Source organism: Filicampus tigris, chromosome 7, assembly GCF_054856515.1.
Source record: "Filicampus tigris isolate MCC_2025a chromosome 7, RoL_Ftig_1.0, whole genome shotgun sequence".
Classification (NCBI taxonomy): Eukaryota; Metazoa; Chordata; class Actinopteri; order Syngnathiformes; family Syngnathidae; genus Filicampus; species Filicampus tigris.
Genome location: NC_141223.1, coordinates 15215097 through 15231165, shown reverse-complemented (window position 1 = coordinate 15231165; position 16069 = coordinate 15215097). Strand labels below are relative to the sequence as shown.

The window sequence follows — 16069 nt, the reverse complement described above, 5'->3', positions numbered from 1 at the left end:
TTGGCTGAAAAGCCGCCCATCTCCATAGAAACAGTGGCGAGGAGCCGTCCACAGACCTTGCTGCTCCACTCATCCCTCACCTTTTCTCTTTTCACTCCAAGCTTTTGGTTCCACAGAGGACAAAAAAAAGTCACTCCCTGCCGCATCATCATAATGAATGGCTTGTGTGGAGTCGGTGTGGTCCTAATGCAATTCAATCTGAGTCTATTACTACTTTCATTTCTTTTATTACACCGGAGAGCCACTAACCCCCCGTCCATTTTCACCCACATCCTTCCAAAACCTGATTCCCCTCCTGTCCCATCCATCTTTGTACAGCTGCCATCCGGGTCAGCGCCATGTATTAGACAAGGAGACCCTTTTTTTATCTTCTGTTAAAAACACACCTCAAAGCACTCGTTTTGTTGTGGTTCTTACACTATTCTCCCTTAGAGACATCCTGAGGACCAGTGTTGGGGGTAACACGTTACAAAAATAATTCGGTACAGTAATATATTACATTTAGGCAGTAACGACATAATATAACCAGTTACTCCAATTATTATTTTTTTTTGTAATATTATTACAGTTACTGAGATTGGTAACTGACGTGTTACAAATTCCAGGACAAATTCATAATTGGATGAATCAATATTTCCTTCAACTCAACTAAAACAAATCTAAAGTACCGGAAAAATTTTTGGGCACCAGAGAAAAGAAGACTGCCGTTGGTAAACATTTAAAGACCGAAGACCAGGTCCGAAAATGTGGTGTGCTGATGGATTTGGATCTGACTTTCAGCAGTCACATCAAATTGATCACTAAAACAGCCTTTTACCAACTGCAAGAACATCTTCAGACTGAAGGGTTTCATGCCCCAAGCAGACCAGGAGGAGCTTCTCCATGCTTTTATCTCCAGCAGACTTGAGTATTCTAATAGTCTTCTGAATGGACTCCTCCGGTAGAGCATAACAAAGAGATCAGAACATATTACTCCAGTCCTTTATACTGACTTTACAAAAGACTTTACACTGGCTCCCGGTCAGATGTAGAACAGATTTTAAAATTCTGCTACTGAATAGTTCAGGTCTTGATTACATTACAGAAATGCTCATGGAATATAAACCCAGCAGGGTTATGAGGTCGGCAGTCTCGGTTAAATTAGTGGCGGCCAGAGCTCAAAGCAAACATGGTAAAGAAGCATTTAGATGTTATGCTGCACGCAAATGAAATGAGATGCCAACAGAAATGAAGTTAGCCCCAATTGTAAATGCTTTTCAATCCAGATTTTATAAAAATGTCTTTTTTCCTTTACCCGAGTAATTGATGGAGTCATCAATACGATAAGAGATTCCAAAAGGATTCCTTTGTGACAGCCCAAGTTGTGTCCGTACTGTAATAGTTCTAATTCATTCCTGACCGGCAGAAGAGTGACTAGAGCTTCTCAAGAAGTCGGTCGTCGTCTGTTGGTTTGGCCTTGGCGCGAAAGTAAACACACGCCATGGAAGCTGCCAACATTATTGGTAACCATCCACCATCACGCTCAGTTGCCATCTTTGACTTTGACATTTCCATCAGGCGTGACATGCGGTGCCAGACGCTCTTCAGGATTTGCAATTGCTTATAAAACAGGGTTGGGACTTTCAAGTATAGACAGGGTTACGAGTTAAAGTTAGGGTTTCAAGCATAGGTTAAGATCCATAATTCGGGTTTTGAGGCAAAGTTTAAGATTCGAAGTACAGTTTCAAGGGTTAGGCGTTAAAGTTAGGATTTCCAATTAGGAGTTTACACCTGGGTTAAGGTTTACAAACAAGGGTTAGGTTTAAGGTTTAACATTTGCATTTCAATGTTTCTTTTGGGTTTCAGGCAACGTTTACTGTATTAAATTAGAGTTTCAAGACAGACTTAGGGTTTCAAATGACTGTTTCAAGGGTTAGGAGTTACAGTTACGGTTTGAAATTAGGATTTTGACCAAGGGTTAGGGTTTCAAGCCTGGGTTAAAGTTTAGAATGTGGGTTTCAAGCCTAGATTAGGAGGTCAGACTATGGTTTCAAAATTCAGATTTTAAAACAACACTTATGTGTTAAAGTTAAGGGTTCAAGATTGGTTTAAAGCAAGGGTGCCCAAATCCGGTCCTCGAGAGTTCCTAGCCAGCCTGTTTTAGATGTCTCCCTCCTCCTACACACCCCTGTGTCACATACTGAAAATCACATCCTCTCCATGTTCCTTGCAAGTGTTTTCATTTTGTTTGTTTGTGCAACTGGCTGCTTGTCCTGTTCAATAAACGAGTGAAAGCGCAACAGCGGCTCTCCCATGTCAAGGTACCACTGCACTCAAAAGCAACTGGTACTGCACTGGTGTGTTTCTGCAGCTTTTTCTGGGCGACACTTGACTTTTAGCAATAACGACATCAGTAATTCACATGACCCCCTCATTCTTCTTGTTCTTTTTCTTCTTCTAGGAAAAGTCTGGTGGTCTGGCACAGAAGTTACCTCCAAATATGAAAAGTACAGAGCGCGAGGGCTGCGGCCGGACAGCAAGGCACGAATTACACAAGCGGTCCTCCACCAACGTGCAAACCAAAGGGGCCTCTCTGCTCTTCAGTGCGCCTTCTAAATATAGACGCCGCTTTGGGTATTTATACCCCAAGGTTTTTTGGGCACTCCCAGCATATAAGTGCAGGATTTGCAGCCCTGACGTTTGCTGTATTTTCATTGGGTGCTGAGGAGGGGAAGCCGCAGGGCATCCACTCTGAGCCGCACATAACTCACCAGTGGTGACGGCTATCAAAATAACCGTAAAGCATCTCGTATTTGATTTGGCTTAGTGGACCAAAAAACAAGAGAAAAATCGCAGTAAGGTGAGACGAACGATGCAGTGCTTATGACAGCAGTAACTCAGCGGAACTCGGTTTTAGGAACGGGCAGGGTTGCTTGCTTGGTTTGGTTGCTTGGCATCTGTACGTGTACCGAAAATAACAGATTCTCATGGGAATTTGGTTGGAAATTGTACGGAACGTAAAGACTACTATTTTTTAACATGGCATAATGCGTGTTGATGATGCATCTGCAGGGAGAAAGATGGCGGTTATGCTACGTTATTAAAATGCCATTAAAAGGTTGGCCACATGGAGGCTGCCAATTTGCAGCATTTCTCAGGCATTAGCATCAAACATAATTAAAAAAATATAGTGTATGTAATATACTGAACACTGAGAATACATGTTCAATAAGCTCACTGTTTCATATTAGGGTTTCAAGGATGGGTAAAGCTTTCAAATTATGGTTTCAAACCTTAGTTTTGGTTTTCAATTAGAATTTTGAGCCAGGCTTAAGATGTGGATTAGGGTTTCAAATTAGGTTTTAAAGGCTGGGTTAAGGTTTCAAACGAACGTTAGGGTTTCAAATTAGGAGTTCAAGAACACGTTTAGGTTTCAAATAATGATTAGGGTTTCAAATAAGGTTTTCAAGACAGACTTTGGGGTTCAAGTCCGGGTTCGTGTTTCAAATGAGGGTTTGGGTTTCAAGTTAGAGTTTAAAGACAGGCTAAGGATTTGTAGCCTGGGTTACTGAGTCAAGTAGTCTTTAAAACCTGGTTTATGGGTTCAAATTACAGTTTGAACACTGGGTAAGGGATTCAAAGTGGGGTTTCAAGCCAGCCTTGGGGTTTCACAGAATGATTCCGTTTTCAAATGAGGGTTTTAAATACTCAAAACAGATAACATAACATCTTGTGAGATTGTTGAAATTGACTTAAAGGAACCTTTTTCACCTAACATGAAAAAGAGGCTTAGCGTTAGATTTTCTCTTGTCTGCAAATGTTTGTACAAAATACAACTAAAACGATTAATTCCCTCTCAGTGACATGTCACCATTATTGCTGGTTTGTGTGTGCGTGTAGTCAGGGCGCATTGGTCTACCTTGAAAGTATATCAAATAACAACAACGCTGTATTGTATTCTTTCGGCTGACCGTTTTCCTCGGCAGGGTCAGCAGTACAAACTGCGTGTGGAAAAGTTATGTTGAGGCCACGCTCTACCTCACCTCTCTCCACACGATTGAATTAGAGAGCAGTTAAGGCAGAGGCAGAGGAGGCGGCGTGTCCTATAAATGACATTGTTACTCTCCCAACATGAGTTTTAGTGCGGGTGGTCAGGAAGGTACTTTCGCCACTTTAGCCAGCCAAGCACCTCTAATGGCAGGCACACGTGTGCGCGTGCGTGTGAGTGAGTGTGTGCGTGTGTGTGCGGGGGTGTGTGTGTGTGTGTGTGGAGACCACTGTCATACTCCTTATGCTCACTGTTAGGTTAATAGAAGCGGTAATGATGAGGAAAACAAATAAAAGGATGAAAATCAATTATGCTTCCATGTGGATGCAAATTAAGCTTTTAATCCTGAGCCGGCATTTCAACAATTGTGAAGATTTCAAATTAGGGCTAAAAGTCAGGCTTAATATTTCCAGTATGCGTTAAGGTTTGAAATGAGAGGTTCAGTCCTAGGTAGGGATGTTTGATAGCACGTTTTTTTTTTTGCACTGATGCCAGTACGAGTATTCAACACTTGAATAGTCACAGACGATATCACTAGTCAGTATTACTTTTGATACATTACATTTCCCCAAAACATAATAATACATAAAATAATAATTTTAAACAAAGAACTTTATAGCCAAATATAGCATTTTTCTTAAAATTGCATGAATTGCCCTGGGCTGGAATGCCCATCTCTCGTTACTACAGATACTTCACTAGTGATTAAATAAATATGAATGAGTTCACATCCAAGTGAGTATGCAATTTGTTAGAATTACAAGAAAATTTGCTTATATTTTAATTTTTCAAACGGCAAGGTATCGGTACAGTATTGACATCCGCCGATACTCCACAGCCAGGTAGCGGAATCGGTATCGGGGCCAAAAGTGGTATCGGAACAACACTAGTTTTAAGCATGTGTTTGGACTTCAAATTAGTATTTCAAATTAGTCTTCCAGGACTAGGTTAAGGTTTTAAATAAGCATAGGGTTTTAAATTAGGGTTTCAAGCCAGTGTTACCATTTTGAAAAAAGTGTTTGTATTTCAAGTTAGAGTTTAGAGGGTTTAGAGTTTCAGATTAGGGCATCAAGGTTTCAAATAATGGTTAGGGTTTCAAATTAGGGTTTTAAAAAAGTGTTTCAAGACTGAGTACAATTTTTCTGGAAACTGCTCAGTAGTGTTTGTCCCTCTTATTTTTTCTTTGAGCTTTTCATCTTGGCATTTTTTTGTGATTTTATGTTTTTAATTTTGTTGTTTTCACGGTCTTGTCTGGTTTGTACTTTGTGTACAGCAATTTGTATGCAGCTGTGGTTATTTCTAAAGTGATTTATAAATAAAGTTTAGTTGAGTTTTTGTTGTCACGGTGTGTTGCATTTAGGGGCACCTTTCCCTTTCAAATACACAGTAAATTCTTGCTTTACAGTTGCCACGTCTACCACAGCCATATGGTGGTAATAGTCCATATGACTAATTACAGTCATGTACTGTTATTCTGCGTCCTCGTTGGGGAAAAGGGAGCTGTCTGGTTGAGGCTTGTTGGATTAAGTGGACAATGATTAATTGGGGCATGGCATCTATTTGAGGAAATGTAGTCCAACAATAACAACATGAAAGCGGAGAGGCAGAGCAGAGCTTCACTGGTGAGGGATGGCGCTCATCAAGCCCACCATGGATGTCAGCCTTGTACATGCAAATTCCAAATCAATGAAGCAATTAGGAGAGCTGTCAATCATAAAGCGGAGTAGCCCCGAGGGGGGCGTGTCCCGGAAAAAAAACCCAACCAACCTGAGAGGCTGCCGCTTCTCTCTGAGCTGTTGTGAGAGCTGGTGGTGCTGAAATCTTGCGAGTGGTTGTGCGGAATTCGATTAGACAGCCCGTCGGTCAGCCGGTAGTCAGGAATGAAAAGGAGGGCTACAAGTGGGGAGGTGAAGAGGGCAAAATAAAACCAAAACAAAAAAAAAAAAGGAAGAAGCAAAGCATCACAGTGGCGTCAGGTGACAGGCAGCACCAGCACATGCAAACACATGCAGTTTGAGCACCCAACAAGCTGGGGGAGGTGGGGGTGGGGTGGACTCCTGTTTATGTTGTGGGTCAAATTGACTCGGGTTAATATTTTAACCATCCTGGTATGTTGCAAGTCAAATGGGCTCATTTTAAAGAATACATTCCAGAAAGTTACACATTTTTGTTCAATTTCAGTTCATATTTAATACAACCCGAAGCACATCGATGCTCTTCTGTTCATTTTTTTTCATTGTTCTTATTTTTACGTGTATTGGGCTTCCGCGTTACAGACATTCCATTAACATAAAAATTACAAAATTGGACATACATGTTTTTCACAGGACAGTGACAATATGTTTTTTACATTTACATTATATTGTCATGAGGGGTTAAAATAAGTTTTACAATTTGTCTCAAGGGTCAATTTAACCCACAACATACAGTAAAAGAATATAAAATGCCCCCCCAAAAACAAACAAAAATCTGCTGCAATAGTTTTTTCCGCCTTATTTAATGTTATATATGAGTAATAACAATAATTCATTCTTCGAACCGCTTATACTGAGTGGGGTCGCAGGTAATAATAATAATAATAATAATAAGAAGAAGAAGAAGAAGAAGAAGAAGAAATATACAACGCGCCAGTGACACAGGGAAATTTACAGTCAAATTGACACATGATATTTCAAAAATACTTTTCTTCTTTTTATGATATATTATTTTTGAATGTGTATGGTATATGACATAATAAACTGGCAGGGATACAAGGGGCTACAGGAGGCCAAAAATGTCTTATTATTCTTTGGTTAAAAAAATGCACATTGATCCATGAGCATTGCTGTAGCACCATGGAAACAAACATAACCGGAGGCTTAAAAATGACACGAATGTCTTCATTTACACAGCTATAATAATGTTTTTCATAATAATAACAGGTGCAAATAGTCCCCTAATGCAAATACATGTGTGTATTATACGGCTACAAAGTCTAATCAATCACTTCTCATACTGTTAGCAAATGAGATCATACATATGCATTAGATTACATCTGAGGAATACTGATTTGGCCATTTACAAGTAATTAATCTGTGTATGTTTTACAATATGATGTTTTACATTTAGTGGATTATAAATCACTGTGGAACCACGGGTTTTTACTCAAGCTGGGAGATAATGGAAAACGGCAAATGAATGTTCCAAAAAACCTCACCCTCGCTGAAAGAGTATGCTTTGAAATGACTGCAAAGGCTTGTCATGAAAAAGCCATTAAGTGTCACATTAAAACAGCGTTTGAGAGAGGACCGGTCATGGGTACACGCCATCCGGATTGCGACTTACTGTTGTTGCAGGAGTTCTTGTCGGGCAGCGAGTAGCCTAAGTTGGCCATCTCCTGCTTGGCCTGGAGCGAGGCCTTCCACTGGGCCTCGGGCAGCTCCACCGCCAGCTCGTGGATGCTGCTGGAGTGCAGGATCTGAGTGGTGGCGTAAGGGGTGGCCTGTGACGCTTGGCCCGGGCTGCTGTAGTTGGCTTTGGTGGTGAAATCGATGCTGCTGTAGATGGCTCCGTCCGACAGCATGGTGCCCGTCTTGTCCCCCTGGTTGCTCGGGATATCTGCAAGAAAGGAAATGGAGATCCGCTACACTACCATCCATCCATTTTCACACGGCAGCTGGAGCCCAGCCCAGCTCACTTTGGGCAAGAGGCGAGGTTGTGCTCTGGACTGGTTGCCACTCAATTGCAGGATACTTTTATAGACCAATAACCATTTGCACTCATATTAATTTAGAGCAGAAGTGTCCAAACTATCGCACGGGGCCCATATGTGGCCCGCCATTCATTTTTGAATGGCTTCTACTAAAAATGACAATGTCATGAAATGAGTGGGGCGTGAGACACTCACATCCTATGGGTGGGTGGATGCGGTTGATGGGGACTACCACTACTACTAATACATTTAATTTATATACTGTAGAGCTTATACTGATGGGCAAGGGTGCAAATGAACTATTAACAACTAAAGCAGTAACAACATTTCTCTTCACAACACTGGCCAGTTGGTCAAGTCAAAATTATTTATATAATCACAGAGAAGTATAAGTATAATTTATTTATTTATGTAAAAATGGTTTCTCCTACATTCTGCTCTGTGTCAAGGTCCCAATTGTGAACATATCACATTAACCGGTCCACCACAAAATCTTTACAAATTCTTAAACTATTTGCCTTGCCCTCCTTTTATATTTTTATGTTTTGCTGTCTGTTGCGGAAAACAATGGAAATAGGCCCTAGGGCCGTATTGTGTTTTTACTCTCTGTGATGCCTGGCTGAGTGATGGAAAGATTTATTCTGCTGTCTTCTGTGCTATCATCAAACAGTTTCAATCAATCAATCAAAAACCACCTTTTATAGAAAGCTGTTCAGCTGTACTACACTACCAATGGGTATCAGATAATGTACAGTATGTTTCATAATTGACCACTGAATCCTAAATCAGAGCTGCCAATCGTTACTGTCCGTCTTTTGTTAGGGAAATCAGTGAACACTAAATCGTTACACTAAATCTGATTATTATGGATATATTTTTTTTAATTCTGGGTCACATCATTGCGCAAACAGGTTGAAAAAGAATTCATAGAAAATTGCGATGTTTGACAATACGCCAATTTCAGATGTGGTGTAAGTCCTCCTGTGATATAGTAAGCTAACGATTTGAGGCTTACCCCAATTGCCGCTAGTCTTAATAGATTCATATCAGCAGCGAGGAACAAGGGCAGCAACAATATGTGAAGCTTCATTGCCAAATTATTACGTTCAATAATCCTCTGTCTTAACTGTCGTGATATTTATCGGAATATGATGGCTCATTGAAGCATGTAATGGTGAAAATGGTGATTTTAAATCATTTGTTTTTATGTGTTCTGTCGGTCTTTGAAAATATATCTCCCTGTGAAAATGGCTAGTAGCACTAGAAAGTTTGAGGATGGCTGCCTTTATTTAAAAAAATATGAATGTGCGTGTACATTCTTGGAATGTCAGTATTAAGTAAGAATTTAAATAATTTTGTGGTCGATTTATTCTTCGAAGTATTAAATTTAATTAATTAGTGAAATTGCAGTGCCTTGATTTAGTGCGGAAAGTACACACACAGTTACAGCCACGAATGCAATTGTAGTAATGAGTCACGGGCATGCTGGAGCCTATCCCAGCTGTCTTCGGGCAGTAGCAGTAGGCGGGGTACACCCTGAACTGGTTGCCAGCCAATCGCAGGGCACACATGGACGAACAACTATTCACACTCACAATCACAGCCAGGGACAATTTAGAGTGTTCCATTAACCTACCATGCACGTTTTGGGAATGTGGGAGTAAACCGCAGTACCAGCAGAAAACCCATGCAGGCACGGGGAGGAAATGCAAACACCACACAGGAAGGCCGGAGCCCGGATACAAACCCACGACTTCTGCACTGTGAGGCAAATGTGATGTTCTTAACAGAATTGTGAAAATATGGAAATTCAGATAAAGTGTTCTGGAAGCGAATATATGTAACATCTCTGCTAATGTTCCTGATGATCCAGGAAATTCTTTCAAATTCCCATCCCTAGTGTCTACCAGCTCTTCCTTCTAAATTTGTATGCATAAAGCACAACAGTGGCTCTGAGTGAGAGCCCGGGATGTAGCAGCCATCTCCCCACCCTGCTTGCATGCCCAGCCAAGAGGAGATGATGTAGAGCCACGGCTGAAGCGTCCGCATCTGCGCCAGTCAAGCTGCGCCTGTCCTTCACGACTGGCTGCTCCACACCATCCTTTCACACAGCAGCCCCCCTTGCAGCCACCCACCCACCCACCACCTCCAACTCCCATTCTGCTGCTCAAAGGTACGAGAATGTGACAGCAACAGGATGAGCCGTTCACCATTAGTCACCTCGGTGACAGCGGAGGGTTTGCACGGTGTGTCCTACATATATATGCAGAGGATGAACGCAGGTAGAAATCGTGTGGGTGAAGGCACAGATAAGAAATCCCACTCACCTCCACGGCCAAAGTTGGTGAGATCATTGGGTCCGCTGGAGCCGCTGTTGACAGGCAAACTGGTTGCAGGCCAGGAGTCGGCCAACCAAGGGTATCCCGGGTCGCTGGCGTTCAGCAAACCTGGCCGGCTGGGAAAAAAAACACAAGATGAAAAAGCAGGTTTTAGTCAAAAGAGTCAACAAACCCCGAGCTCGGATTTAATATGAACCCCTAACCTGAACCCTTACTCAACTCTAATCCTAACCTAGAACCTAAAACCTCTGGTTCTCTACTATGCAGAACTTTCTTTGGTTTCGGTAGTGAAGAACAAACACATGGCAGCAGTCAGCATCCAAACTTGAAATCCAACACATGTAAGAGAGTTGCCAGGTGCTGGCATGAGATAAGCAGACGCTGAGCCTCTGAAGAGTGATGAAAAATACAGAGATATGTTTCTCCCCGCCACAAAATCGAAATTCCTTCGGGCAAAAGCGGCGCTTAATCTCTGCGGTTTCTCCCGCTGAGTTTTTGTCATGCAAAAACACACTAATTCATGCATTGGCTTTTGCTTTCATTAAAAGCTTTTTACTTTATACTGCATTTTCCCCATCAACCCCTTGCAGCGATGTCCAGACAGCCCTAAATCTTTCATGAGACATCAAGCCCCCACTGGCGAATGAGGCCTGATGCTGGCAAAAACAGGATCTTGGCGGAGGAGGTGGGTCCACTGAACAGGTGTTCTGTGCCTCCTTATAGGGGACACGAACCATAAAAGTCAGCCATTAAGAGTGTAACCTGGCACGGGTGACTGCAGCGGGGCCATTAAGGCCACTTAACTGTACAATCACGTCAGAGCTCTGTGTGGGCGACACAGGCGGGAGTTAAGTGAGTGTCAGAAAAAAAAGCGCTGGTTTGCACCTTCATCGAACCCAAACGTAACGATGGCTAATAATTATTTACTCAGACTGATTCTGATTTAGTTCCAATATCATGTTTTACATTGACTTTCAACATCATTTGACCAAACTGTCTCCAACCGGAAACACTAATTGAACTCTTAAACTGACCCTCCTAATCTTAACCAAACCCTAACCCTAATGTAATCAACAACAAAACCTAATCTTAATCCCTAAACCCATTGATGCACCTAACCCTTTCTTTCTTTTTAAATATTGGTAATGATTTTCTCTATTTAATGGCATCTCACAATTTGGCTGTAGTTTTACCACACGTGTTTCCTGATTTAACTGTACTCTAACCTTAACCCAGAGGTGTAACACACTAACCCTTAACCCTCTCCTAATCCAAACCCCTAAACCTATCCGAACCCCAAACCGGGAAAATATCCTAACCCAAACTACTAATCAAACCTAACTTTTACCTAAAGCAAACCCTGAACCCTAAACTAACCTAAAACAACCCCAACCCCAACCCATTAAATTTAGCCCTACACCTTTGAACTCAAACCCACTTAACCTCATCCAATCCCTAAACTCACCTGCACCAAAACAAAAAACAAAAAAAACCAAACTGTGCCCTGATTAGATATTGCTGGACCTCATTCCCCTCCCCCTTTTTGTTTTGAATCGTTAACTGCCATGATGCATAGGTGGATACCTGAACAAGAAAACAGCCATTTGTTCCAACAACATTTGCAGGGACAGATGCTCACATTTGCTATTGAAAAAAAAAACCCACACAATTCATTCAACCTGGCGTTATTACAATTGGCTTTGAATCCATCACAGTAGTGATCACAGCAAGCACACACAATCTAGTGTCACATCCACATGTGAGAAACAGCCAAAATATGCTTTCATCCTTTTTCACCCTGCACTCGTCAGCCCATATTTAAAGCAGGGACGTCTATGCCCTGCAGTGCTATGTGTTGCACAGGTGTGCGCTGCGTGGGGGCTGCAGAGCACCGGTGCTACGCAGCCGGGCTGCCTGGTGGGCCCTTTTTGCTCAGCCCCAACGGGAGCTGATGAGCAGGCTTTGAGGAGACTACAGCAGGCGGGGGGGATGCCTGTAGCGCCAAGGATGAGGTGCTACAGGTTCAAATGAGAAGAGAGACAGGGGAGTTTACATCCACAGCAGCCCAGGCGAACTCTGGTGGGTACCTGAATGCCAAAGCAGGCCGCGGGGGGAGACGAGTCATTCAAATTGATGGCTCCGCCTCAGACACATTCTCACCACCGACTGCTCTCACTCTACCGTGACCTCATACACTTTCCTGCACTGAAAGTCGAGTTTTTACCGATTGGGCCAACAGGGTTTGGTGAGCCCTCTTGCACAAGGGGCCACATTGGAAAATTTGTCTTACGTGTCCTATTGTATGGGTGTGTGTGTGTGGCCCTCCTGCGCCAACCCACCAGACAGTTTGAAAGACGAGTGCCTGACAGCTGAATGGCTGCGTCGTCCTTGTATCCGTCACACCGCAGCACTCCCGCTTGGAATAATTAGAATAAGACTGATTTCTACTGGGGATATTTGTTATACAGACGCCGCGTGAGAGTGTGTGTGTGTGTGTGTGTGGGTGGATGGCGGAGGGCGGGCTGTGCTTTGGGACGGGCGGTCATACATCTAATGAAAAGTTGACACTTAACTTTTAATCCCCCGCATGACCCGGGATGGATGGCAACCTTGGCTGATAAAATATCTTCGGTGTCACGTTGAGCTGATAAAAAAAGCGTCGTAAATATGCCAACCAGGATGATATTAAATGGAGGGAAAGTTCATTAATCAGGGGATTATGGTCTTCGCGGATGGGCTGAATGGAACTTGGATTAAAAGTATAGATATGAGCCAGCGTGTAAAACAATTGGGATTAATTCTGAGAGCTAGTCAGTTAGCGTTAAAAACTGGCAATCGCCATGGCAACAATGTCAATGTGTCGCAAAGCCCAACCTAGCAAAGTAAGTCTTCTTTGCTGAAATATTGATCAGATATATGATTGGAAGTTATCATCAAGTAGGGAATAATCAATGATCAATTTCAAACGCTCAGACACTCGGTCACATGACATCAAATGGACCAATCTGCTGCCTATTCATCTTCCTCGAATCATTTAGTCTGTGATCGATTGGGCGTAACTGTTCAGTCATGGCAATTTGGCCGTGGCCAATGAGAAAGCTGAAACAGACACGGTTTTATTTGTGATCGTCTGATTAATGCAAAACAAAACAAAAAAAAACAGTCATGCTATCAAAATGCTGCACGTTCTCATTCGGGGAGCAGATGGGAAAGTCTATGCTCTGTCGGCTAAATTGAAATATGACGGGAGTGTCGCTTGCGTTTCAATCCTGTTTGCCGGGGTGAAAATCAAAAGTTCTCTTGTTAGAAAAAAAAAATTGGGACAAACAATGTCAGAAAAATCCACCCATATCCAATCCATACCAAACATTTCAACCAAGAAGTGCAAAAATACACAAATCCTAATCTCTTTTGCAAACATTTGCAAAAAAAGAGTCTGGATTAAACTTGGTTTGACATCACACCTTCTACACCCAAAAATAATTTTACGAATAGAATATACAGTACAATATATCACCAAACCACAACGTGAGCACGGCCTGCTGAATAGCACAAGACAGCTGTTAGCAATAAGACTAGACGCGAGATGCCTCTCGTCTCCACTCAAGACTTTAACTCTGCAACCAGTCACATTGACACAAACTGAGATATACAAATGCAGGCGGGGGTAGTCGAAGGAGACACCAACACTCTAAAAACAGTCAACAAAATAACCCAATTTGGGTAAAATATTGGACCGACCTGCTACTTGAGTCAATTTGACCCAACTTTCTGAGTTGTTTTTCTTTTCTAGAGACAACTCAATAAATTGTTGTTTTGTAGAAAACAACCCAAAGTTGGGTCATATTGACCCAAATTGTGGGCCTGTCCAATGCTTGACCCAAACTGTTTTCTTTTTGAACCAGAAGTTTTAAGGGTGTAGAATTTGTGTCTCTAAAAACAGTTGGCTGCAAAATAATCTTATTTTTGGTTAAAAAAAATTAACCGACCGACTGCATGGGTCAATTTAACCCAACTTTCTTTCAAAAACTCATATACAGTGGTCCCTTGTTTATTACGGGGGTTACGTTCCAAAAATAACCTGCGATAGGTGAAATCTGTGAAGTAGGAAACCTTTTTTGTACAATTATAATATACTTTGTGTTTTAAGGCTGAAAACTTCACCATTAAAATGTTGTCACATTTATCTCGTTAAAGACACTCTAAGTTCAAACCTTAGTAATGATAAGAATTATTATTGTTGTTTTGTACTAATTATTAATACTGTTAATATTAATTTATAACGGAACGAATGTCCAAACCTTTTTTAACCCTCCTGTTATGTTGTGGGTCAAATTGACCCGTTTAGAAAATCTAGGGAGAAAAAAACGGATTAAACTTTGTCTGCTGGCCGCTTTTCAATAGCAAAATAGCACTGTAAAAAAAATCTGCGATATAGCGAGTCTGCGAAAGGTGAAATGCGATATAGCGACGGAAGTCATATTGACTCAAGTAGTGGATGAACTCAGACTGGAGATTATCGCCAGAAGCCAAGCATAGAAATACTGTGCACTCTAAACAGTAACAGTTGGGTCAAAATCAACCCAATTTGGGTCAAAAATTGGACTGACCCGCTACTCAGGTCAATTTGATCCGACTTTCTGGGTTGTTCTGTACAAAACAAACCATCTTTTATTGTACAGAACAACCCAAAATTGGAAACAACTTTCTGGGTTGTTCTGTACAAAAGACATTTTCTGTACAGAACAACTCAAACTAGTATAGTAGTTGTGTTTTGTTTTTGGTTTTTTTTTGGACTCAGCAGTTTGAAGGGTGTAGAATTACTGTGCATTCTAAAAACAGTTGGGTCAAAGACAAACCATCAATCCATCCATTAAATGTGGGTTAAAAATGGGTCAATCCACTCCTTGGGTCAACATGACCCAACTTTGTCTTATTTAATAAAAAAATGTATAAAACAATCCAGCAAGTTCCTATGGACCCAAGTAAGGGATTGGTCTATTTTTGACTCATATTGGGTTTTGTTTGAAGCATCTTTTTTTTACAGTGCACAAATAAGAACACATGTAAATGATGTCACTGAGATGCTCCCTGCGACCTTTCACTAACATTGCACCCGGATGGAGAAGTCTGCACTAGGGGGTGGGGTTTGGAACACACACACATGCACACCCACACACATGCACACACGCACACACCTGTCTCCTGGGTAATTATTTTTACATTATTACACGTGCTCAGATCCCGGCCGCCCACGCAAGGTGACAGGCAAATTTATCACTCCGGAGGGCTCCTGGCTTCGCCCGCAAAGATAAATGACAAAATAAAAGCGCTCTCTGCTTAAATTGTTTCGCTTAATTCCACCGAGGAGATTGATGAGTTCATCTAGCGATGCATGAACACACGGGATGCGGCCGGAATGTATATTTTCGTATAATGTGCAGCTTTTTGAGGAGCTGAAAGGAGCACAAACATCTGTGGAGTGTCTCACAGGCAGTCGGCTGGGGGTGTTCGTCGTGGTGCACGATGTGCATCTGTTTTATTACAATGTGCGCACCTCAGGCTGGCCGATGACAAATGGAGTAATAAAGAACTTGGTGGGCAAGTTTTTGTTTGTGGTGTGATGGGGGGTGAACTGGGGTTGCGAATGCCCTGGGGCAATGCAAAGTTGTGTGGCCCACTAATCTGTGGACCATTAGTACTTCCTGTGCCCTTTGCACCAGTCATTAGTCAACACATTTGGAAGAAATATGGAACTACTTGCAGAATATTGAACCTTTTGCACGGCACTCATTGAAAGACTTTACAAACAATAAAGTACTACATCCCTTGGTTTTTCTGATATATAGATTGGACCCCAGCATATATGCTGATTCAAATATTCACTGATTTGAAAAAATATATATATACATATTTAGTATTAAAAATATATGAATATATATAAAAATATATGAATATATATTTTTGCAGAAAATTTAAGGTTTTGCAGAAAATTTGAGGCTTTTCAGCGTT

At 41.8% G+C, this 16069-nt stretch overlaps 1 protein-coding gene across 7 annotated transcripts in view; it reads right to left on the bottom strand.

Annotated features, from left to right (window-relative positions):
- Window positions 1-16069, bottom strand: part of robo2 (roundabout, axon guidance receptor, homolog 2 (Drosophila)) — a 372150-nt gene that overhangs the window by 18202 nt on the left and 337879 nt on the right. For 6 of the 7 annotated variants that reach the window (XM_086035298.1, XM_086035303.1, XM_086035300.1 and 3 more), the window contains 3 exons: window positions 10046-10173; window positions 7352-7624; window positions 5795-5920 (listed from right to left, as the gene is read on the bottom strand). In XM_086035298.1, the coding sequence (XP_085891424.1) occupies window positions 5795-5920; window positions 7352-7624; window positions 10046-10173 (527 nt within the window). The remainder of the gene's footprint in view (window positions 1-5794; window positions 5921-7351; window positions 7625-10045; window positions 10174-16069) is intronic. The other variant, XM_086035302.1, reaches the window with a different exon arrangement.